This window comes from Sceloporus undulatus, chromosome 6 (assembly GCF_019175285.1).
Source record: "Sceloporus undulatus isolate JIND9_A2432 ecotype Alabama chromosome 6, SceUnd_v1.1, whole genome shotgun sequence".
NCBI lineage: Eukaryota > Metazoa > Chordata > Lepidosauria > Squamata > Phrynosomatidae > Sceloporus > Sceloporus undulatus.
In genome coordinates, this window is record NC_056527.1 from 115,061,356 (window position 1) to 115,083,727 (window position 22,372).

A 22,372-nucleotide genomic window follows, 5' to 3' on the forward strand; every position below is an offset into this window, starting at 1 on the left:
TGATGATGATGATGATGATGATGATGATGATGATGATGATGATGATGATGATGATGATATGGCGGCAGTGGTGACCATGATACTAGGAAAGGAAGGAGGCAGTGGAAAGAGAGGAAAGCCACATGCTGGATGGATGGACTCCACCAGAGAGGCTCTGCTATAGTTGGCAAGACCTGAGCAAAGCAATGGAGGAGGAGAGGGGGCTCCTGGGGGGGCAAGAGGGGGACAGCAGGGGACAACAAGTGTGTGTGTGGGGGGGGGGTCAGAATATGGCCCAGCAAAGCAGGGATGCTCAGTTCATGGCTTGCCTCCTCCTGGGACGAGGGAGGGAGGCAGGGATCCAGGAGGAGGGAGGCTGCCTCCATCCTCTGAACTGGTCCCCAAGGGAAGGGAGGGAGGGAGGGAGGGTGGCAGAGGAAAAGGAAGCCAGGAGGAGGAGGAGGAGGAGGCAGGGAAGGAGGCAGGAGGAGGCTGCGCAGCCTCGGTTGGTGCCACCGCCGCCCAGCCGGGCATGTGCCGGTGTCTCCTGCCGCAGCCGCGAAGAAGAAGAGGAGGAAGAGGAGGAGGAGGAGGAGGATGGCTCAGGCCGGAGGGGAGGTGGCCCGGGAGCTGCAAGGTAAGCACCTGCCCCATCATCCCCCCCTTGGTCCCCAGGAGCCTCTCCCTCTCCTCCTCCAGAGGAGCCTCCTTCCCTCCTGGACCACCAGCCTCCCTTCTGCCCAGCCACAGCCCTCTCTCTCTCTCTGCCTCCTCTTCCTTCTACAAAACCACCGACCCCCCCCCCTCTAAACAGGACTGGCTTCCTTGCCAGGCTGCCCTGCTGCCAAGGAAAAGGGGGAGCCCTTCCTGCCCTCTTGGCCCAGGGGCTCCATCCCTGGCCAGGCTCTGCCCCCCTCCATTCATGCATTCCTGCCCCGGGTTCAAGGGGCCTCTCTCCTAAGACACCCCCTTTTGTCTTACTGAGCCCCAAAGACTCTCCAGAGCCCCCCAGTTCTTGGCTCTTTCCTCCATCCCCTGGAAACAGGTGGATGGGGCCCCAGCCCAAGGCCCCTGCCCTATATAGATCCCAGGCTGATGGGGAAGGGCTTCTGCCAAAGCAGCCTCGGTTGGTGCCACCGCCGCCCAGCCGGTATTGAATCAGGGTATTGCTTTCCCCCCACCCACCCCCCTTGCCATATCAGGAGGGGCCTCTTCCTCCTTCTTTTTTTTCCCCATTGCCAGGCTATTAGCCACAGAGTTGCCCCCTTCCTCAGGCTCCTAGCCCCAGTGGCCCCTTCCTCCTTGGGAAGCCCCCACCTCTTCCCCCCCAGACCTCCATCTCCCCCAATGCTCTCTCCCTGCAAGCCAGCCTAGGACCAATCCCTTGTATGGCCCCCATATTTCCTGATACAAGAGAACTCTTTTTTCTCCCCCTCCCAATCTGGACCTCCAAAGTATGGGGCCTTCCACCCCACACATATCTCCTTAGCTTGCCCACCCAGCCACAGCCTCCATGTGCCACTAATACCTAGCTGTTTAGCCCCCTCCCCTCCATCTCCCGGCAATCCCAGTCCTTAGCCACCTGAATCCTAAGAGAAGGGGGCTCTCTGGTCTCCAAGATGCCTCCTCTCAGCCCCATCGCCCTCTTCTGCCCCACACCTTTCCCCCATCAAACCCTCACCCCTTCTGCCTTTCTCTCCCTGCTACCTCTGAGCCTGGATCTCAGCCTCTACAATCCCTGTAGGCTCTGTGTCCCTCTTTTAGGACCAGTGTCCATCCAAGATGCTCGCCTCCATCCCTGTCCATGGTACTTAAACCCTCTCAACCCCCCTTTCCCCATCCTCCCTCACCCCCCTTCCATCTGCCTTCATGGCTCTCCAGGAGATGGCAGGGTCCCCTGGGGATGGAGGAGGAGAGGGAAGGGAGGAAGGTCATGGTGTCTGGGAGATGATGGAGTGGGTTACTTCAGCCGAATGGCAGGGTGGGGAGAAGACTGTTGGAGGGCTTGCCTACATGGAAAGGCGCAGGTTGGGGGGCGGGTGGGAGGTCTAGTGCACTGGAGATGGAGCCAAGGCTGCTGGGTTTCCAACCTGCAGCTGCAGGGGATAGGAAGCTGTTTATCTTTCTGCTGAAACTCCACCTTGGGCTTTCTGCTCGGTGGATTATCTCTGGGAGCTGCTGGTGGGCTAATGGCTTGTCTCCTGAGGCTCTGGATGGTGTCTAAACATGTGTATGTATGTGTGTATGTGTGTGTGAGAGAGAGAGAGAGCTGCCGACTCCAGTGTGTGTCTCCCATGCACATTTTCTGCTGCCTCTCTTTGGAGTCCCCTTTTAAAATCCAGCTCTAGGGGAGTGCCTGTTTTTATAGAGGAAGCAAAGGTGTTGAGACAGCAGTGGGCTTGTGTGCAGGGCGCGCATTTTGCAATATCCTTTTGCAGCAGAACACACACACACACACACGGAATCTCCCAAGGAGACAGAGAGACACACTCATGTGAGTGTACGCAAACGTGGACATAAATCGTGCACACACAGATGTTTTCTGACACAGAAGCTCGGCAGGCGACTCACACACAACCACACAGGAAAAATAACAAAACAGAGAAGAAGAAGAAAAACCAACCAAAATTTGACACACCCAAGGTTCAAATCAGCTTTTCGCCATCCTGGCGCTCTCTGGATGTGTTGGACTACATCTCCCACCATCCCCAGGCAGCCTGGCACTCTGAAAGTCAGGATGTTGAGGAAAGCTGGTTTAATTCATTCTGTCTGCAATGTGTTTTTGGATCCTTCTGTCTGTACCTGTTTATTTTTGCTTTAAGCTGTCTGTCACAGCAAGAGGAGAATGTTTGTTCAACTAGTGCTAAATTGACTGGTCGGCAACAGAAAGTCTTCAGGGTCTCAGACAGAAAAGGGAAACTATTTCCATCGTTCTTCCTCTGATCACTGCATCCAGGGATTCTGGAAACTGAACTAAGGACCATTAACATACAATGCAGTTGTTTTATTCTGGGCTGTGAACTAGTGGCCATATTGGCTGGGTATCCCAGGAGTTGTAGTCCAAAAAGAGTAACTTTTCCAAGCACTGATAGATTCTCCTCATACACACACACACACACACACACTACACATAGGGACGTGAGAGTTGTCTGGAATTTGCTCCACTGCATTAACTCACAGTTCAAATCCTGTTGCTTCTCTCCTCATTTTGCTGTAAAGAAACCCAAAGGATGATTCCTGATTTTTGGTATCAGAATCAGGAATAACACAGAAAGAACAGGGATAGGTTCCTACTCCAGACAAAAGATGAGCCATTCAACATGTTTCAGTTCACTACATATTCAAAACAAAACAATATGCACGTGTGAAATGAAGCAATCATGTCCCATAAGCCATGCATAGACAGCTAGCATGGTATAGTGGTTTGAACATTGGGCTATGACTCTGGAGATCAGAGTTCGATTCCCCACTCAGCTATGGAAACCCAGTGGGTGACCTTGGGTGAGTCACATACTCTCAGCCCCAGAAAACCCCATGTTAGCTTTGCCTTAGGGTCACTATAAGTCGGAAATTATTTGAAGGCACACAACAACAACAAAGCCTTGCATAAGTACAGTTGGCCCTTGGTATCCACTGGGATTTGGTTCCAGGACCCCCAGTGAATACAAAAATCTGTGTGTGCTCAAGTCCCATTAAATATAATGGCACAGTAAAATGGTGTCCTTTATATAAATTGTCAAAATCAACATTTGCTATTTGGCATAACATTTTCAAGCTGCAGATGCTTGAATCCACAGATAAAAAATCCATGGACATGGAGGGCCGACTGTAAACAAAAGCATTTTGAACCTTCAAAAGACAACAGAAGATTTCTTCCAAAATGTATCCAGTAATTACTCCATTTATGCTTTCTATTTTGGTGGCTAAACTTATAGATCTATTTTTAAAAACATGCTTTTTCAAACACTATCTATGGCAGTGATGGTGAACCTTTTAGAGACCGAGTGCCCAAACTACAATCCAAAACCCACTTATTTAATGCAAAGTGCCGTGCCACCTCTGGCACGCGTGCCATAGGTTTGCCACCACTGATCTATGGTAACGCAGGCTTATCTGCTGTTCCTTTTTCTCCTTTTTTGCAGCTCATGCATGCTCAGTAAGGGATTCTGGAGCCAGCTGCTGTTCACCTCACCTGTTGGAAGCAGACGCACATGGCTAGAGCTGGATAGGCTATAGCAGAGTCTTGCTCTTTCCCAGATCAAACACTATTGCATTGTTTACTCTAGACACATTGCTGCAACCTGACACTGAATGTCTGTTTCTTTGGCCTTCTTTCAATATGCTCTCGATGCCAAAGCTGCTAAAAATTGTTGAGCTAGACAAAGGACAAGGGAGAAAGGGGGCTTGGGTAGGTGTAAAAAGCCTTTGTAAAAAGGAGATTCGTTGTTAGAGGCTTTGTGGAGTGAGATACATCTGTACTTAGTATGTATACACAATTGGGCTGAAAGACAGTTTAGCTTGATCCTTGGCAACAAGTTGAAGTGTCTACTTTACTATAGTTTCTTTGACCAACATTTATCTGGAAAAAGAAGAAGAAAACAAAGAGTATAAATATTTCAGAAGACAACTGGTGGAGCCAAAAATCTCTATGTACTGATGTGTGTGTGTGTGTGTGTGCATACACAGATACACACACATCTCAGATAAAGATAACACAAACACCACATTGCTAAGAAAAGCAAATAGTTATACACAAACAACACATGCCAACAGTGGGGTGGGCACGTTTAGTGCATCTTGGGCCCATTTTTCTGCCCCGTGACCCTCTGGGGCTACACAGCCAGCCCAAGAATGTTTGATGTTTTTGAAGTACATGTTTTTCTAAACCACTTCTGGGCTGCTTTTGAAATTTTATACAGGTCAGAGAGTCCTGCGGCCTATTTACAGTTACTGTTCCTGGAGGTTTCCAGAAGATGCAGTTCACTCACTGGGCTTTTCTCCCCAGAAAAACAGCAGTCTAGAGACTTTGGAGGGGTTCAGGGCCTTGAAAAAAAGCCCTGAACTGCATTTTGCCCATATCTGCTCCATGGTGCAAGAGGTTCTGGCTCTTGCAATGAAAAGAGTGCTCTGGACATGTTCAGAAGTACCCTCTCTACACTGCAGGAGGATGCGCTGGATAAACCACATGCTCCAATGCATTGGTGCATTCATAAAACAGGAAGGAATGCTACTATCCACACTAGGTTTCACTTGCTGCACATATTACGGAAGGTGCAAAGATGATGTCTCACCTCCTCCCTCAGACTGTGTCTCCCTGTCTCTCTCGTACATGCTCAAACACAGCCAGGTAGTAAATAAATAAAAAGGATGGAGACTGCTAAGCGTGGTGTAGTGGTTCCAGCACTGAACTATGACTCTGGAGACTAGCGTTCGAATCCCAGCTCAGCCATGTAAACCTACTGGGTGACCTTGGGCAAGTCACACTCTCTCAGACTCAGAGGATGACAATGGCAAACCTCCTCTGCAGAAACTTGCCAAGAAAACCCCATGATAGGTTTACCATAGGATTGCCGTAAGTTGAAAATGGCTTGAAGGTGCACAACAACAACTGTTAAGTTAAAAGTATGTGAAGAGATCTTGTAGCACCTTTGAGATTAACTGAAAGAAACAAAGTTGGAAGCATGAGCTTTCATAGATTACTTCCTCAGATGCATTTGGTTGCTTTATGTTGCCAACCAGTCAATATGGCACTAGTTGATTCCACATGCATCTATGGAAATAGGCTTTAGTCTACAAAAGCTCATGCTGCCAACCTCTTTCAGTTAGTCTCAGAGGTGCCACAAGATCTCTCTACAACTGATTCTACAGTCTAACACAGCTATAGCTGTGGATGTTAAGTTAAAAGATACCCATGTGCTAGTGAACAACTGTGGCTAGTGGTGAAGCTGCTGTGGTTGTCCTATTTCACTCCTAGCCTACACAGGCTTCAAAGTGAGATGGTGGAAGCCAGAGATGATATAAATTGAGTAGTACCACTTCAGTTCCAGGTAAGAGAAATGTCATTTTGTACCATTCCTTCTGTACAAGTTGATCTCTTCTGCTGTACTAGTTTTCTTTAATAGAATCATAGGCGGGATACAAACCGCCATATAGTACGTATAGGATACGTACTAGGGTTAGGAAGGGGCGGTGCTTCCGCACCCCCCTAACCATAGTACGTATCCTATACGTACAAGATGGCGGCGCCCCTTCTACATGGGTGCTGCCATCTTTACGTACTGGACACATAGCATCCAGACGTGTCGCAGCGCCTATGACGTTGTGAATGCGCCGGCAGCGCTTCGCGACGTCATCAGTGCGCCGCAAGAAGAAGCTCCGAAATGGAGCTTCTTTTTTGCTCCGCGCGGGAGTCGCGCGGTTTGGCTGCTGCGGCTCCCGCGCGGAGCAAACGACGGTGGCGGGGAAGCGCCGCAAAGCGGCGGTTTGTATCCCACCATAGAGTTGGAAGAAAACCCAAAGGCCATCCAGTTCAATCCCATTCTGCCATGCAGGAATACACAGTAAAAGCACTCCCAATGGATGGCTGTCCAGCCTCTGTTCAAAAACCTCCCAAAAAGGAGACTCCACCACTTTCCAAGACAGCATAACTGTCAAACAGTTCTTGAATTGTCTGCATTCTTGAATGTTTAAGGATATGTTTTATTATTTTGCTTTGAATGGAAGCAAGCAGTCACAAATATGACTTGGAAGAAGTGGTACAAGCCATTCGAGCATCTCTGGACGCTATCTTCCTAATCTCATGCCTGTCTAAAGCTGGAGTCAGAGAGTGCTACATACACCACCAGTTAAAAAGATTGAGAGAGCAGGAACATATTTTCTGGGAGGTAGATTCAGGGGTTTAAAGACAGAAGAAAAAGCAAAAAAGGGTGGAACACAGCAGAGAGACTGGGCAGAAATTTTCTCTCTTCAAACAGCCATCAGTGCAAATTAGCAGAAAATGCATGACAAAATATAGAGGTGTTTTATCATAGCTTATGGAACTGACCACCACAAGCTGTCATGATGGTTGACAAATTGGAAGATGGGTGTTTCCCAAGGACTGGAGAAATTCAGGAAGAATACGGAAGGCAGTAGGAAAAGAGAGAGACTGCAATACAGGTGGTTTGATTCAATCAACGGAGCCCTGATTTGCAAGAGCTGAACAAGGCAGTTGATGACCAGGGATCTTGGAAATTTTTCATTAACTGTTGTTGTTGTGTACCTTTAAGTTGTTTCCATCTTATGGTGGCCCTATGGCGAAACTATCATGAGGTTTTCTTGGCAAGATATGTTCAGAGGGGGGTTTGCCTTTGCTTTACTCTGAAGCTGAGAGAATGTGACTTACCCAAAGTCACCCAGTGGGTCTTCATGGCAGAGCTGGGATTCGAATCCTGGTCTCCAGGGCCATTGTCCAATGCTCAAACCACTGCACCACCCTAGCTTTCATTCATAGCATTGCCAAAAATCAAACTAACAGCAAATAATGACAACAAATGTGATGGCTAAGAAAGAACCTTCTGGGATGATCAGATACTGTGAATAAATAAGAGGGGATGGATGGTACATATATTGTGCTCTGTTGGAGATTTCCTAAAGCACTGAGTGCTGGATTGACTTTTGTTCCATCTCTCCCTCATCTGTTTGCTTTGAAGTGTGTTGGACTACAGCTCCCATCATCCCCAGCCAGCATGGCCATGCATTGCTTATCTAACATATCTGGACATGCTGGAAAAGGCCAGGTTGGATAAAGCCACAAGGCTATCACTGATAGTATTACAGTGTTTTTAAAAATTCAGCGTATACTGGCATATCGTGTATATTGCAGGGATATACGAAGGTATTAGAGGAGAGATCAGATTTTGCCTAGTAAGGAAAGCAAAGCAAAGTGGGGGAATCTGCCCTTTCCATTCTGGTCCTTTCCTCCATTTTCCTTTCTGTTGAGTTAATTATCTCCAAACTATTTTTTGCAGCCATTGGAAAAAGGATAAGGACAGAGGAGGAGAGAGAAACTGGGACATTTTAAAAGCTGCTAAGAAAGTGGCACAATAGAGGAATAACCAGGACTGTCCCTGCCAAATCTGAACAGTTCGAGGGCATGTAAATGTTTTGAGGTTAATACTGAACAATGTGATAGCCAGGTTTGTAGGTGATGCTGTTTTATTCAGTGTTATAAAAATAAAAAGTGGATTACAAACAATTCCACTTGGATCTCTCTATACTGAATGAATGAGCAAAAATAAAATAAAATAAAAGTTGGCAAAAAATATATGCAGTTAAGTGTGACTCCTAATGCTCTGTGCCTGAGGGGGTTTGAGCTGCTGCTGGTGCACCAGGAAAAACCATGGTGGGTGGTTAAAATGCAGATGTCCACCCAGTGTGTGGCAGCTGTGAGAAAAGGCTCATCCCATCCTAGCGATGCTTAAAATTAAAACTCCCAACATTATATAATGTTGTTGCTGTATGCTTTCAAGTCATTTCTGACTTATGGCAGCCCTAAGATGAACCGATCGCAGGGCTTTCTTGGCAGAATCTCTTCAGAAGGAGGTTGCCCTTGCCTTGCTCTGAGGCTGAGAGAGTGTGACTGACTCAAGGTTATCCATGGCCACATGGGGAATTGAACCCTGGTTCCCAACGTCCAACACTCAAACCACGACACCCCACTGGCTCTCCCTGTTTTAAACAGGGTTGTTTATTGAACTGTCTTTAAACTTTTATGTTATGCATTGATTTCGTTTTGACTGTTATGTTGTGAGCTGCTAAAATGATCAGACTGTTGGAGTAACCACTGTACAAATACAAATTACAACGAGGAACTGCTGGCCCTCATCCCCTTCCCCACCACTACTCCCTTCTCCTTTTGTGTGGTGTCTTTTTAGATTGTAAGCCTGAGGGCAGGGAACCGTCTAATTAAAAAGTCTGTATGTACAGCGCTGTGTAAATTTACAGCGCTTTATAAATAAAGGTTAATAATAATAATAATAATAATAATAATAATAATAATAATAATAAGGAACAGTGACTAAGAAGAACTTAGCACAGGTTTATCAAAACGCATGTTTCCCCCCACTCTAATAATATTAGAACTCAACCATTGATATCAATTTCCAGTCTATTTAGGATAATCATAGAATAATAGAAACATAGAATTGTAGTTCTAGAAGGCATCCTAAGGGCCATCTAACCCATCCTCCCCCTGTGCAATTAAAACAAAGCACTTTTTTTTCACACAACACATAATTTATGGCATGTTCTGCCCCAAGCTGTGCAATGGCCACTGGCTTGGATGGTTTTAAAGGGGGATTAGAGAAATACATTGAGGTATACCTGCAGCTCTATGGGTTCCGCAAATTCAGAGGCAAATATTTCTTCAAACCCCAGCATTAGAAAACATTTTTGGAAAGCATTGACAGGTATGGGCTACTGTCTTTATGGGTTGGCCAGTATGTTAAATAGCTTAGTGGACAAGATAGACTTTGGCCAGTTTGCAGGTATCGTAGACTTTCTACCCAAAGAAGAACTCTATGACATCCTAAAACTTACATGCTCCTTTGTTGCTGTGCTAACAAAATGAATTTCAACACGGAGAAATGTAAGGTACTGCACTTAGGGCGGAAAAATGAAATGCACAGATATAGGATGGGTGACACCTGGCTGAACGAGAATTATACGTATGAAAGGGATCTGGGAGTCCAAGTAGACCATAAGTTGAACATGAGTCAACAACAGGGCAATGCAGCAGCTAACAATGCCAATGTGATTGTAGGCTGCATCAATAGAAGTATAGTGTCTAGATCAAGGGAAGTAATAGTGCCACTGTATTCTGCTTTGGTCAGGCACCACCTGGAATACTGTGTCCAGTTCTGGGCGCCACAATTCAAAAAGGACATTGAGAAACCACCTGAGTGTGTCCAAAGGAGGGCGACTAAAATGGTGAAGGGTCTGGAAACCATGAAGCCCTATGAGGAACGCCTTAGGGAGCTGGGGATGTTTAGCCTGGAGAAGAGACGGTTAAGAGGTGATATGATAGCCCTGTTTAAATATTTGAAGAGATGTGATATTGAGGAGGGAGCAAGCTTGTTTTCTGCTGCTCCAGAGACTAGGACCCGAAGCAATGGATGCAAGCTGCAGGAAAAGAGATTCCAGCTCAACATTAGGAGGAACTTCCTGACCGTAAGAGCTGTCCAACAGTGGAACACACTCCATCCTGAGAGTATAGTGGAGTCTCCCTACTTGGAAGTCTTTAAGCAGAGGCTGGATGGCCATCTGTCAAAGATGCTTTGATTTAGATTTCCTGCATGGAAGAAGGGGGTTGGACTGGATCAAGTCCCTTGTGGTCTCTTCCAACTCTATGATTCTATGATTCTAAGTACTAACTAACAATAACCTGCCTGTCACTCCTGTTTCTCCAATAGTTGCAGGCAAAAGCAAGCTGCTATAACCTTTCCTGGCTTGTGCATTCTCCTTATCAATAACGTTACTTATGCCAACCACACTTTGGTGTCGCTTGTCCACACATGTCCCTGTTGTCATCTATGAAATGTTGGAGGGTGTGTATTTATGAAGAAGTTTTAAAGTTTCAATACTATAAGGGCAGGCATTTTTATTTCTTATTTTCATGCATTGTGAGAATGATCCGTTTTTTAATTAGTCTCTGCACCTGGTTCTTCAGCCATTTATCGTAGTCTATGAGCAAGATTTGTCCTTCTATTGGCTTGATAATTTAATGTGTTTTCCACCAATTTTACCAATAAAATTGCCAACTGGCCTGTATTTCCCTGAAGGCTCCTGGCTCCTTTAAAGATCAGTATTGCATTGGTGAGTTTCCAACCCTCTGATATGGAGATTGATTTTCAAGACATTTTCAGAACATGTTTCATATTCTTGTTAGAAACGCTATTTGGATTGAGCCGCTTGCTAATTTCAATTTGATGAGAAGCTTTAGTGCTTCACCTCTTGTTATCTGTATTTTGGCTCAAGATTCTCACCCTGAAAAGGGATTTGAAGCACTGATCTCTACATCTTCTCCAGATGAGATAGAAATCCATTTATCTTCCTGCAATTTTACTGTCTCCGTTTAGCACACAGTTAACTCCCTCCTGGTCTTACAACACGAGCCATCTCTGCTATATTTAATTTTTAAAAATGGTTGGTTTTAATATCTTAATGCCCCAATTACTCGTATTCACCTTTTCCTTTTCTCCCATGTTTTGCTTCCTCTAGCTTGATTGTCAACTTTAATTTGTCTTTCTAGAGATTGTGCTTGTCAGCGTTTTCCACATCTGGACAAGGCTTCCATTTTCTGATGGAAGCCTTGTTTTTCTTTATATCTTCATGGTGTGTCCCCCCCCCCCCCACCCCCGGCAAGGCTTTTCCAGGCAAGGCTTGCCTCATTCAGAGAATTTTGCAAGGAGTATAGATGATGATGTCTTCCATTTGTAATTCTCCTGTGTTTTCCTAGAGATGTTCCTATCTTCTTTTTTTAACCACAGAAAACCTCTTAAGGAAAGGAAGATGGAATAGTTCCGGAGTCTCTTGTTTGGTAGGGCTAAGAGGAGCGATCCACTTCTTGACACAGCTCCTTAACCATGCTGGCATCTTCCTGTACTTCATGTGCCTTTCCTAATGTGGAAGTACATTGTTACTATACAGGCATAGCCAAGATAAATAAACTGAGACTGTCATATTTTGGATAGTTAGCTGCCCTTGAGTCAACCTCGACTCATGGCAATCCTTTGGATGAGACATCTCCAAGGCCCCTGGCCCCGTCCTCCACTGCTCTGCTCAGGTCTTGCAAATTCAGTCCCTCCCATGACCTCCCTGATCGAGTCTATCCATCTGGCATGCAGTCTTCCTCTTTTTCTGCTGCCTTCCACCTTTCCTAGCATCATTGTCTTTTCAAATTACTCATTTTTCCTCATCGTGTGGCCAAAATACGAAAGCCTCAATTTAGTCATCTTGGTTGAATCTGTTCTAGAACTCATTTGTTTGTCTTCTTGGCTGCCCATAGTATTCTCAGTACTCTTCTCCAGCGCCACATTTCAAATGAATTCATTTTCTTCCTATGGACTTTTTGTACTACCAAGCTCTCACATCCGTACATGGCAATGAGAAATACAGTCAGCCCTTTGTATCTACAGGTTTTTTTATTGATGGACTCAAGCGTCCACAGCTTGAAAATATTTTTAAAAATGTATAAATTTCAAAAAGCAAACCTTGATTTTGCTATTTTATATACAGTAAGGGACCTCATTTTACTATGCCACTGTATTTAATAGGACTTGAGCACATATTTTGTTACCCACGGAGGTTTCTGGAACCAAACCCCAGCAGATACCAAGGGCCCACTGTACAATGGCTTGGATGATCCTCACTTTAGTATTCAGAGTTTCCTTACATTTTATGATCATGTCCAGTTCTTTAATAGCAGCCTTTCCCAATCCTAGTCTTCTTCTGATTTCTTGACTGCAGCCTCTGTTCTGATCAATATTTGATCCAAGGTATGGGAACTCTTTGATGATGAGACATTTGAGAAGGCATTGCTCACTAGGAAAGGCAAGGTAGCAGTAGGGAAAGAGGAAGATCATATTACAGATGGATTGAGTGAATCAAGAAAGTGACAGCTGCCTTGAATCTGCAGCACTGTTGGAGCAGGACTATTGACAAAAGGGAAACTTGGAGGCCGCTCATTCATAGCATCGCCATAAATCAAAGTTGACTTGATGTCAATTAACAACAAATGCTAAACTTTGATTGTGGCAACTCATGGAGGGAGGAGGAAGAAAGGAAGGAGGCCTACCCCATGTTTCCACTTCAAGCTATATTTTGGAGTACAGAGAATATTACCCCAAAACTCAACCACTTGCAGTATAATCAAAAGAGACCAGGCTCTTAGATTTACACTGCTTCCATTTAAAAACCGAGACCTGCAAAACATCTTAGCCCTTTCACTCCTACACTCCTCCTTGGTGCGTCAATCTGCGAACGAATAATTTATAAAGAGCAATCAAGAATCCAAAACACGGACCTCTACAGAGACCTGCACCGGCAGTGTTCGGAAAATGCAGATGTGCAAACTAGAAATCAATCTAATATTTTCTCTCTCCCATGCCCAGAGAGGGAGAGCATTAATGTTGCTTTTAACCAAGGCACACTAGCTTTAAGCGCTCATTTAAATCTCCTAATCCGGCTCACGATGAATTTGCAAAGGTGACCCTACCGAAACAGTAAAGAATACACTGGGTATTTAAAATATATCATAATAATTGAAGGCTGAGGCTGCAGGCTGCTGTCAATCCTTTCTGTGTGAGGCAAGGTTCCCTGTTGCTTCAAGCCCTGCGTTGTTGTGTGCTGGCAAAACTTCCTCCCATCTTGAGGTTTTGTTGCCCAACAGCTATTTTGCATCTCTGTGTGAGACTGGGTTTTTCTTTTTTTGGTGCACAGCGAGCAGACAGGAAAAGGCGGCACATCAGGGTCTAAAAATGACTTGGTTTCCCCTTTTCCCCAGAGCGCAACTGAGAGAAAACCCGCCACAACGCCCTAATCCTGCATGCCTCCAAAAGCTCTGATCCCTTAAGTTATTACTGTTGTTATCAGTAGAGATTTACACTGCCTTTTTGCTAAATGATGTTGTCTTAAAGAGTGTGTGAATCTTTGGACATGGTGCTCTCAAAAGCAGGACCCTAACCTAAGGTGTATCCCCAATGCACAATTATAGCAGTTTGGGACCAGTTTTTAATGGCCATGGTTCCATCCTTAGGAATTTTGAGATATGTAGTTTAGTTGAGATACCATACTTAGTATTTTCTAGTCCATTCCCTTGAACATGTTCCCCGAGCGCTACAGTTAGTAAAAAAAAACTGAGAGTAACTATTTAATGTAAAGTCAAAGGATTCCATGGCCGGCATCCATAGTTTTTTGTGGGTTTTTTGGGCTGGTTTTCAGGCTGTTTTGGAGTAACTATTTACTCCATGTATATTTGGGGGTGGTGGTGGGGGTACTTCACGCACATTGTTATTGTCATATTCCTTCGAGTCACTCTTGACTTATGGCGACCCTAAGGTGAGTCTATCATAGGAGTTTATCACACTGGGGCTGATTCTGACATTAAAGAGAGACTAAAGCACATTTAAAGCATCCCGCAAGTGATGTGGAAATGGCGAGCAATTGCACAAATGATTATTACATGCAATTGTGCAAATAAAGCAGTATTGGAAATGCATTGTTGCTGAAATCCCAAAATTCCTATCGGGGAGCACTATTGGGAAGCTTTTCCAGACTTCACTTTGGAGATTATCACACCGGCAAAAGAGACAGGAGCATAGCAGTATGTTCCCATCAATATTGTGTGATAACACAAAAATTATCACACAACGTTGCACCACATCACGATTATCCCATGAATAAAGAGGAATTCTAGTGCCCCTTTTTATTCATGGGGATTTTCTGTGAATAAAAGCTGGCGCTAGAATTCGTCTTTATTCACGGGATAATTGTGACATGATGGAACATTGGGTGATAATATTTGTGTTATCATGTGATATTGATGGGAGCATGCCACTATGCTCCCGTATTTTCCCCCAGTGTGATAATCTATTTTGTCACACGCAATTCGCTCGCATTGCCATTCAAAGTAGATTTCTGCCTTATTTTGAGGTATAGGTCTTTTATTTGAACTGGATATATATCATGTTGTTAAATATAGAAATTTTACTTTATTCTGTTTGGGACGAACAATATTTTTCAGACATGTGCAGTAGTGCGATAATGATACATGGGCAAAACATCCAATCATGCTATACTAATGATACAACAACACAATTGGCTTTGGTATGCAGAACATGACTGCATTTTCATTTGGCTTTTATTTCGTTGCGCGATGTGCAACTATGCAGAACTATAGATAGCTATAGCGCTATGCTTCTGTTATCTTCCAATAGCATTATTGTTATGGAATCACCCCTTGTTACATCCTTCCCACTTCAGTCCCTCATCCATCTCACGCCGGCAAGTGTGGTCATATTGGTTTCTTTTCCCCACCTTCTCTCTTGCTGACAGAGCGCATAAGATGGGGAAACTGGCCAAGAGAAAACAGGTTTGAGATTGCTGAGGCACAAGAAACTGGCTCAGGTAACATCAGATTAACCACAGTGGCTTGGACTTTTTCCCAAAAGAACACGCTGAGGACTCAGACCAAAACTATAATAACGATAATACAGCAGTTAATATCCAACCAGCACTAGCTGTGTGTCATTAAGCAGAGTGAAGCCATCGCTTCAAAGTAGCCAACACTGGGGGCAGAGACAACAGACCCCTTCCTCATTTCCCAGCAATTCCACTCTCTCGGAAGAGAGCGCTTTGTCGGCCCCACAGATCATGCGGCACCCACAAAGCTAACCTGTTTGGTAGGTGACTAGCCACACTGCAGAATTAATGTAGTTTGATACTGCTTTAACTGTCATGGCTTCATGCTGTGGCATCTTGGGATTTGCAGTTTGTTGTGGTACCAGAGCTCTCTGACAGAGAAGGCTCAATAGCTCACAAAAGTACAGATCCCAGCATTCCATAGCATTGAGGCACAGCAATTAATGCGGTATCAAACTGCATTAATTCTCTGAAGATGACAGCCACAGCTGCTGGCGAAACGTCAGGAATAAATTCTACTAGAACCTGGCCACATAGCCTGAAAAACCCACAAAAAACTATGGATGCCAGCCATGAAAGCTTTTGACTTCACATTGCATTAATTCTACTGTGTAGATGTAGCCTTTGTGTTGGTTTGCCTTCAAGTCTTTTCTGACTTATGGCAACCCTAAGGGTTCATTTCCCAGCTCGGCCATGAAACCCATTGGGTGACTTTGGGCAAGTCACACTCTCTCAGCCTCAGGGGAAGGCAATGGCAAAACACCTCTGAAAAAATCTCACCAAGAAAACCCTATGATAGAGTCTCCATAAACCACAAGAAGAGAGCTGTATTCCAGGAAACTATATGCCCTGGGCTAGTTTGCCACCTTTGAGTGAGGCAGAGAAAATGGTGCTCCATCACCAATGTTGAAGCAAGACTTGGCTGCTATTCTGACTGGCTTTGGTACATGAACCTGGAAGGGACACTATTTTGTTCTTTACGTCAGTCAACACAATGTCTTGCTTTAAACTGCTTTGTGAGGAAAAGAACTGCTAGGTCATGTTGCTGGTATTATATACAGGAGTGTGCAAAGTGTAACTTGTGGGCCACATGTGGCCCAAGGGAAATTTTGTGGCCCACTTTGGATTCTCCCACTTCCATGATGCTAAATCAAGATTACCCTCTCAGGATTCTTCCCATTTTGCAATTCTTGACTCTTATCATTTCTCTAAGTAGAGAGAAATGGCCCTGAGGTAATATTCCTGAATATTAAGGCTGTTGCTAGCCTATAATATTCAGGTGATGGGTCTCTGTGGGAAGCTGAGATGGCCAAAGATGGCATCAAGGTGATGGGCAGGGATGACTCATAAAGGGTTTCTTTTTCCTTGACAAGGGAGTTGAGTCAGGTCTGCAGTAGAAAGAAGGAGACAAAGGAGAAAGTCTGAAAGACACACTGAAGATTGAATTGTTTGCTGCAGGGATCTTGGACTGTTGCTGGTGATTCTCCTAGAAGTCTGCCATGAGAAGGCCAAGGTTTAAAATATCCAGGAGTAGACATGTCATCAACAATACAGCAAAACAACATCACAAATCCATAAGCCAGTGATACTTTTATGGGGCCAGCCAAAATGCACAAAAATACAAGCTTTCAAATTTTGTAGATTAACAACATTGCCTGACAAAGACGTCAGTGGAGTTTATGCATTTTGGTGTCCCCATAAAAGCACCTTTGGGATGTTATTTTATTTATTTATTTATTTATTTTATATATAAAAATATTTATTGAATTTAAAACATACATGTTAAAACTGAAAACATATACAAACACAAAATACAAATAAATCAAACATACAGTAATCAAATATACCTCAAAAATACATTTTCGTATTAATATCTCTTTTGGTTCTACTTCTTTTGTCTTTTATAACCTTCCTCATTCTTTCAAATCTTTCTTTTTTTGTCCATCTACTTATTCTATCTCTTCTCATCCTTTCCCTTTCCTTCAGTTCCTCCTCTTATTCCTTTTGATCTCCTTCCTCTTTCCCTACTTTCTAAAAATCCCTCTAACCTCTTCTATATCTACCACTTTTCACCATATCCCTCTTCCTCTCATTCTCTTTACTCTCCCAATCTCATGCCTTCATTCACATATTCTAGCCATGGGATGTTATTTTATATGGCTTTGAAAGCTTGCAATGTGCATAATGTGCATTTTGGTTGCTCCAATAAAGGTATCACTGTTTTGTGGATTTGGGAGGATGCTATAGTTTGTTATACGACCAACTGGGCTACCTCTGGATAAGTTTTATGGTCTAACAAGTGAGCCTCAATTTATGCTCAGCCTGTATATATGGCAAGTAAACTATGGCCCGATTCAGACAGGCCAAAATAAAGCTGCTTCGGGTCACTTTGGAGGTATGCTGTTTAAATGATGCATGCATACAATGGCGGGGTACACACCGCCGCTTTGCGGCGGTCTGCCGCCGCCGCCAGAAGGTCCGCGGGGGAGCCGGAGCCTATAGACGGCCCGACTCCCGCGCGGACCGAAAAAAGAAGCTCCAAAATGGAGCTTCTTTCTGCGTCGCGTTTGCGACGTAGCGAGGCGCCAGGGGCGCGCTCGCTACGTCAGCAGCGGCGCGACGCGTCTGGACGCTGTGCGTCCGATGCGTAAAGATGGCGCCGGCCATGTAGAAAGGCCGGCGCCATCTTGTACGGACGGAGTCCGTACGAGGCCCAGGGGCGTCTAAAAGAGACGCCCCTTTTTTAAAATGGGACGTCCTCCGGACGTCCCAAAGGGCCGTCTGGAAAGCCCCTAAGAGTCTGGAAGCTGCACCAGTTTTCAGGACTGGATCATGGCTTTGGCATGACTTCCGGACTCTTAGGACGCATGCATCATTTAAACAGCATACCTCCAAAGTGACCCAAAGCAGCTTTATTTTGGCCTGTCTGTATGGGGCATATGACTGCATCTGCACTGTAGAAATAATCCAGGTTCATGCCACTAACTGCCATGGCTCAATGCTATGGAATTCTGGGAATTTTAGTTTTGTGAGATATTTCATCTTCTCTATGTATGAGAGAGTTCTGCTGCCACAGCAAACTACAAATCCCAGGATTACATAGGATGGAGCCATGACAGTTAAAGCAGCATCATAGAATAACAGAATCATAGAATCGTAGAGTTGGAAGAGACCACAAGGGCCATCCAGCCCAACCTCCTTCTGCCGTGCAGGAAATCGCAATCAAATTATCCCCGACAGATGGCCATCCAACCTCTGTTTAAAGACCTCCACTGCAATCAAACTGCATTGATTCTACAGTGTGGCAGCAGCCTACTTTACAAGGTCTCCCTCTATACTGTTGTTTTTTTTTAATCTCCCCTAATATTTGAAGTGGATTTCCAACCCCTTCCAGTTTTGTATTCTGATATTTTGGATCCCAGATAGTCCCGGGGAGGAGAATTATCCTGTAGACCAGCTGCAATCGCCCACCCCTTAGCAGATCAATTGGTTATGCTTTTGATGGGCTGAAACATGATTTTCTTTCAAATCCTGGAACTGTAAATTATTCAGACTACAAAAAGCCCTGGATAGAAGCTGCCCTCTTCCCAGGATAGAGCTTCGATGCATCATCAAAGGAAAATTGCTTTTTATTTTTAGAAGTATAATTTTACTCGTATGCAAATCCATGCTTGCTTTTAGCACCATCCTGTGGGTGTCTTTCCAAAGAAGTAAGCCCTGTTGGCAGTGAAGCTTACTCTGGAGTAAATCAACATAGGATTCCTATCTTGATCGATAAATGAAGTCATGGCCTGATTAAACACATACAACTGAACAACAAACATTGCATTAAGCAGGCAATAGAACCATTACTAATTAATCTGTCAATCAAATTAATGTGGTTGCTATTTTACTCACCTCTTCCAAAACTGAACATTGATGCTTGGAAAACAATATAAATTAAGCCCTGTTTTTTCCATCATGGAAAGGACAGAAATGGGGCGGGTTTCACTAGTTGGATTCCTGCCTGGTATGCAAGAATTTGAGCTAGCATGGTGTAGTGGTTTGACTATGACTCTGGGAGACCAGGGTTCGAATCCTGGTTTGGCCATGGAAACTCATTGGGCAAGTCAAACTTTCTCAGCCTCAGAGGATGGCAATGGCAAACCTCCTCTGAAGAAACATGCCAAGAAACCCCCATGATAGGTTCACCTTAGGATTGTGAATGACTTGAAGACACACAACAACAAATGCAACAGTTTGCACAGAGGTGGTCTCACTGAGAGTCAAAGTGAGGTAGTATTTTTACCCAAGAGAACACCTTTCTAGGAATCTCTAGGTCCTCCAGTGCAACTCTATGGCTAACATCTGACAGAAATTGATATCATAGCATCATGCTAAATCATGTACAAACGTCTAGATAAGTCTTTTCTCTAAGAACGTCTAGGTTCTCCAGCACAACTCTATGGTCAGTTTCTGGCAGAGTTGTGCTGGAAGACCCAGAGATTCTTAGGAGCTTATCACACTTTCAGCATAAAAGAGAGATTAAAGTGCATTTAAAGCATCCCACAAATGAAGCTGAAATGGTGAGTAATTGCACAAATAATTATCACACGCAATTGCACAAATAAAGTGATATCAGAACTGCACTGTCACTGAAATCCCAAAAGTGAAAAGATGTGTGTTAATGCTTCTTTGTGACCACTTTAACAGTGGGCTTTGTGGGACATCGTGTGAAATTGTTTTGCATGATTATGCTATTTTTCCGGGCTATTCACTGGATAAACTCCCGATCTCCTTCGTGTGATAAAGTCCTTAGAAAGTACATGTTAATCAAAACCACAAATAATCCAGTTTGCAAAAGTCAAAGCCACAAATGTGGACGGCCAATTGTACAACTTCACTGGGTACAGGCATCTATATTCTTCCATAGGGACCCTCTGGAAGTTGCACAGACTGCCAACTCAAAGGGCCAAAAATTGGTAATGGCTTTAAAAAGTCAGTATATATATTTCATTGTTCCTATGTGCCTTCAAGTCATTTCCAACTTATGGCAATTCTAAGGCGAACCTATCATGGAATTTTCTTAGCAAGATTTGTTCAGAGGAGGTTTGCCATTGCCTTCCCCTGAGGCTGAGAGTATGGGAATCACACACACACACACACACACACACACACCCCGACTTACTGAATTGTCACTCTTGGAGATTCCAGGAGACAAATTCACCCCCATTTTGTTAAGGAATCTGGAGGGAAGATTTGGAGGTCAGAAAAAAACATCTCAGGGGCCACCTTATTCCCATCTCTGGGCTAGAAGAAAAATTAAAAATTAAAAAGTGAAGGTTTTGAATTAATCATCAGAGTCTTGGTCCTGGAGGAAATCTCCACATAACTCAAAATGACTCATTTTGCTCTTCCTTTTGCACACAGTCTATACATAGCCTGGCTGGATTGCATGAGCAATCTTTTGAAAGTTGCTTTTCTTTGGGAGGGAAGGGACATGCCTTAGGGCTAGTCTACACAATCAGAATACTTTTCATTCCATTTGAATAGAATGCGATCCAGCAATGCATGATTCAAAGGAGTTTGGGCTTTTTGCAGGTTAGTTGTTGTTGTGTGCCTTCAAGTACTTTCTGACTTACTGCAACCCAAAGGCAAGCTTATCATGAGGTTTTTTTGGCAAGATTTGTTCAGAGAGGACTTGCCACTGCCTTCCCCTGAGGCTGAGAGAGTGTGACTTACCCAAGGTGGACAAATGGGTTTCATGGCCAAATCGAACCCTGAACTCCAGAATTGTAGGCCAACACTCAAACCACTACACCACTCCTTAAACCAGTGGTCCTCAACCTTCCTAATGCCACAACCCTTTCATACAATTCCTCATGCTGTGGTAACCCCCCAACCATACAATTATTTTCATTGCCACCATCGGAAATATGTGTTTTCCGATGGTCTTGGCGACCCCTGTGAAAGGGTTGTTCAACTCCCAAAGGGGTCCTGACCCACAGGTTGAGAATCACTGCCTTAAACTCTGCAGAAGATCATCTTCAGTTTCAGATCTTCCACAAAAGGATGTGGACAAGCTGGAGCATGTCCAAAGGGGAGCGACCAAAATGGTGATGGGTCTGGAAACCATGCTTTATGAGGAAAGTCTTAGGGTGCTAGATATATGTTTATCCTGGAGAAGAGAAGGTTAAGAGGTGATATGATAGCCCTGTTTAAATACTTGAAAGGATGTCATGTTGAGGATGGAGCAAGCTTGTTTTCTGCAGCTCCAGATATTAGGACACGGAACAATGGATGCAAGCTATAGGAAAGGAGATTCCACTTCAACATTAGGAAGAAATTCCTGATAGTAAGAGCTGTTTAACTGTTGAACACACTCCTCGGAGTGTGATGGAGTCTCCTTTGGATGGCCATCTGTCCGAGGTGCTTTGATTGTGAGTTCCTGCATGGCAGGGGGTTGGCCTGGATGGCCCTTGTGGTCTCTTCCAACTCTAGGATTCTAGATGTTTGGCATGGCCAGCCATCCCTTGGACAACTCAGAGCCAGAGAAGGGCATATGGGGATGTCAACCTTGGGGAAGGTTTGAAGCATCTTTTCCTTCTCCTAAGGAAGCCAGTCCACCAGCCTGCCTCGGCTGTCAGGGTTGATCCATCTCCTCATCCGTTCCTGTCACCTCCGATACTTCACCCCAGTTCCTTGTGCACCCGACTGGGGACATCCATCGTCCTCCTTCTCTCTCAGCTCACACCAGGCAGAGGAGACCTACGGCCTCAGTTTACCCTTAGGCATCATGCGGGGAAACAAACCAAGCAGCAATTTCTTCTTAATCCTCACGCTCTTGCTTGGCTAAAGCCAAGAAGTTACACAGATCCAGAAAAATAATTGATTAGTTTGCCTCTCTGTGTGGTGGGTTTGCACTGGGGAGCCCCTACAAGCTGCCTTTGGGTTCAGTTGCCAGCATTTAGGGCCCTTCCACTCTACAGTTATAGCGCTATGATTCCATCTGAACTGCTGTTGCACACTGGGGCTGATTTTGGCGTTAAAGAGAGCTTAATGCGCATTTAAAGCATCTCGTAAATGTTGAGTAATTGTGCAAATGATTATCACACGCAATTGCCCAAATAAAGTGATACTGGGAATGCATTGTCGCTGAAATCTCGAAAGTAAAAAAATGCACATTAATGCTTCTTTGTGACTACATTCCTGGCAGGTTTTGTGTGATGTGTGA

General features: G+C 44.5%; 1 protein-coding gene across 2 annotated transcripts in view; it reads left to right on the forward strand.

The window, feature by feature from the left end:
• Positions 1–484: 484 nt before the first annotated feature.
• CARMIL3 (capping protein regulator and myosin 1 linker 3) overlaps positions 485–22,372 on the forward strand; it is a 66,719-nt gene continuing 44,831 nt past the window's right edge. For both annotated transcript variants that reach the window (XM_042476877.1, XM_042476878.1), the window contains exon 1: positions 485–616. In XM_042476877.1, the coding sequence (XP_042332811.1) occupies positions 577–616 (40 nt within the window). In that variant the 5' untranslated portion in view covers positions 485–576. The remainder of the gene's footprint in view (positions 617–22,372) is intronic.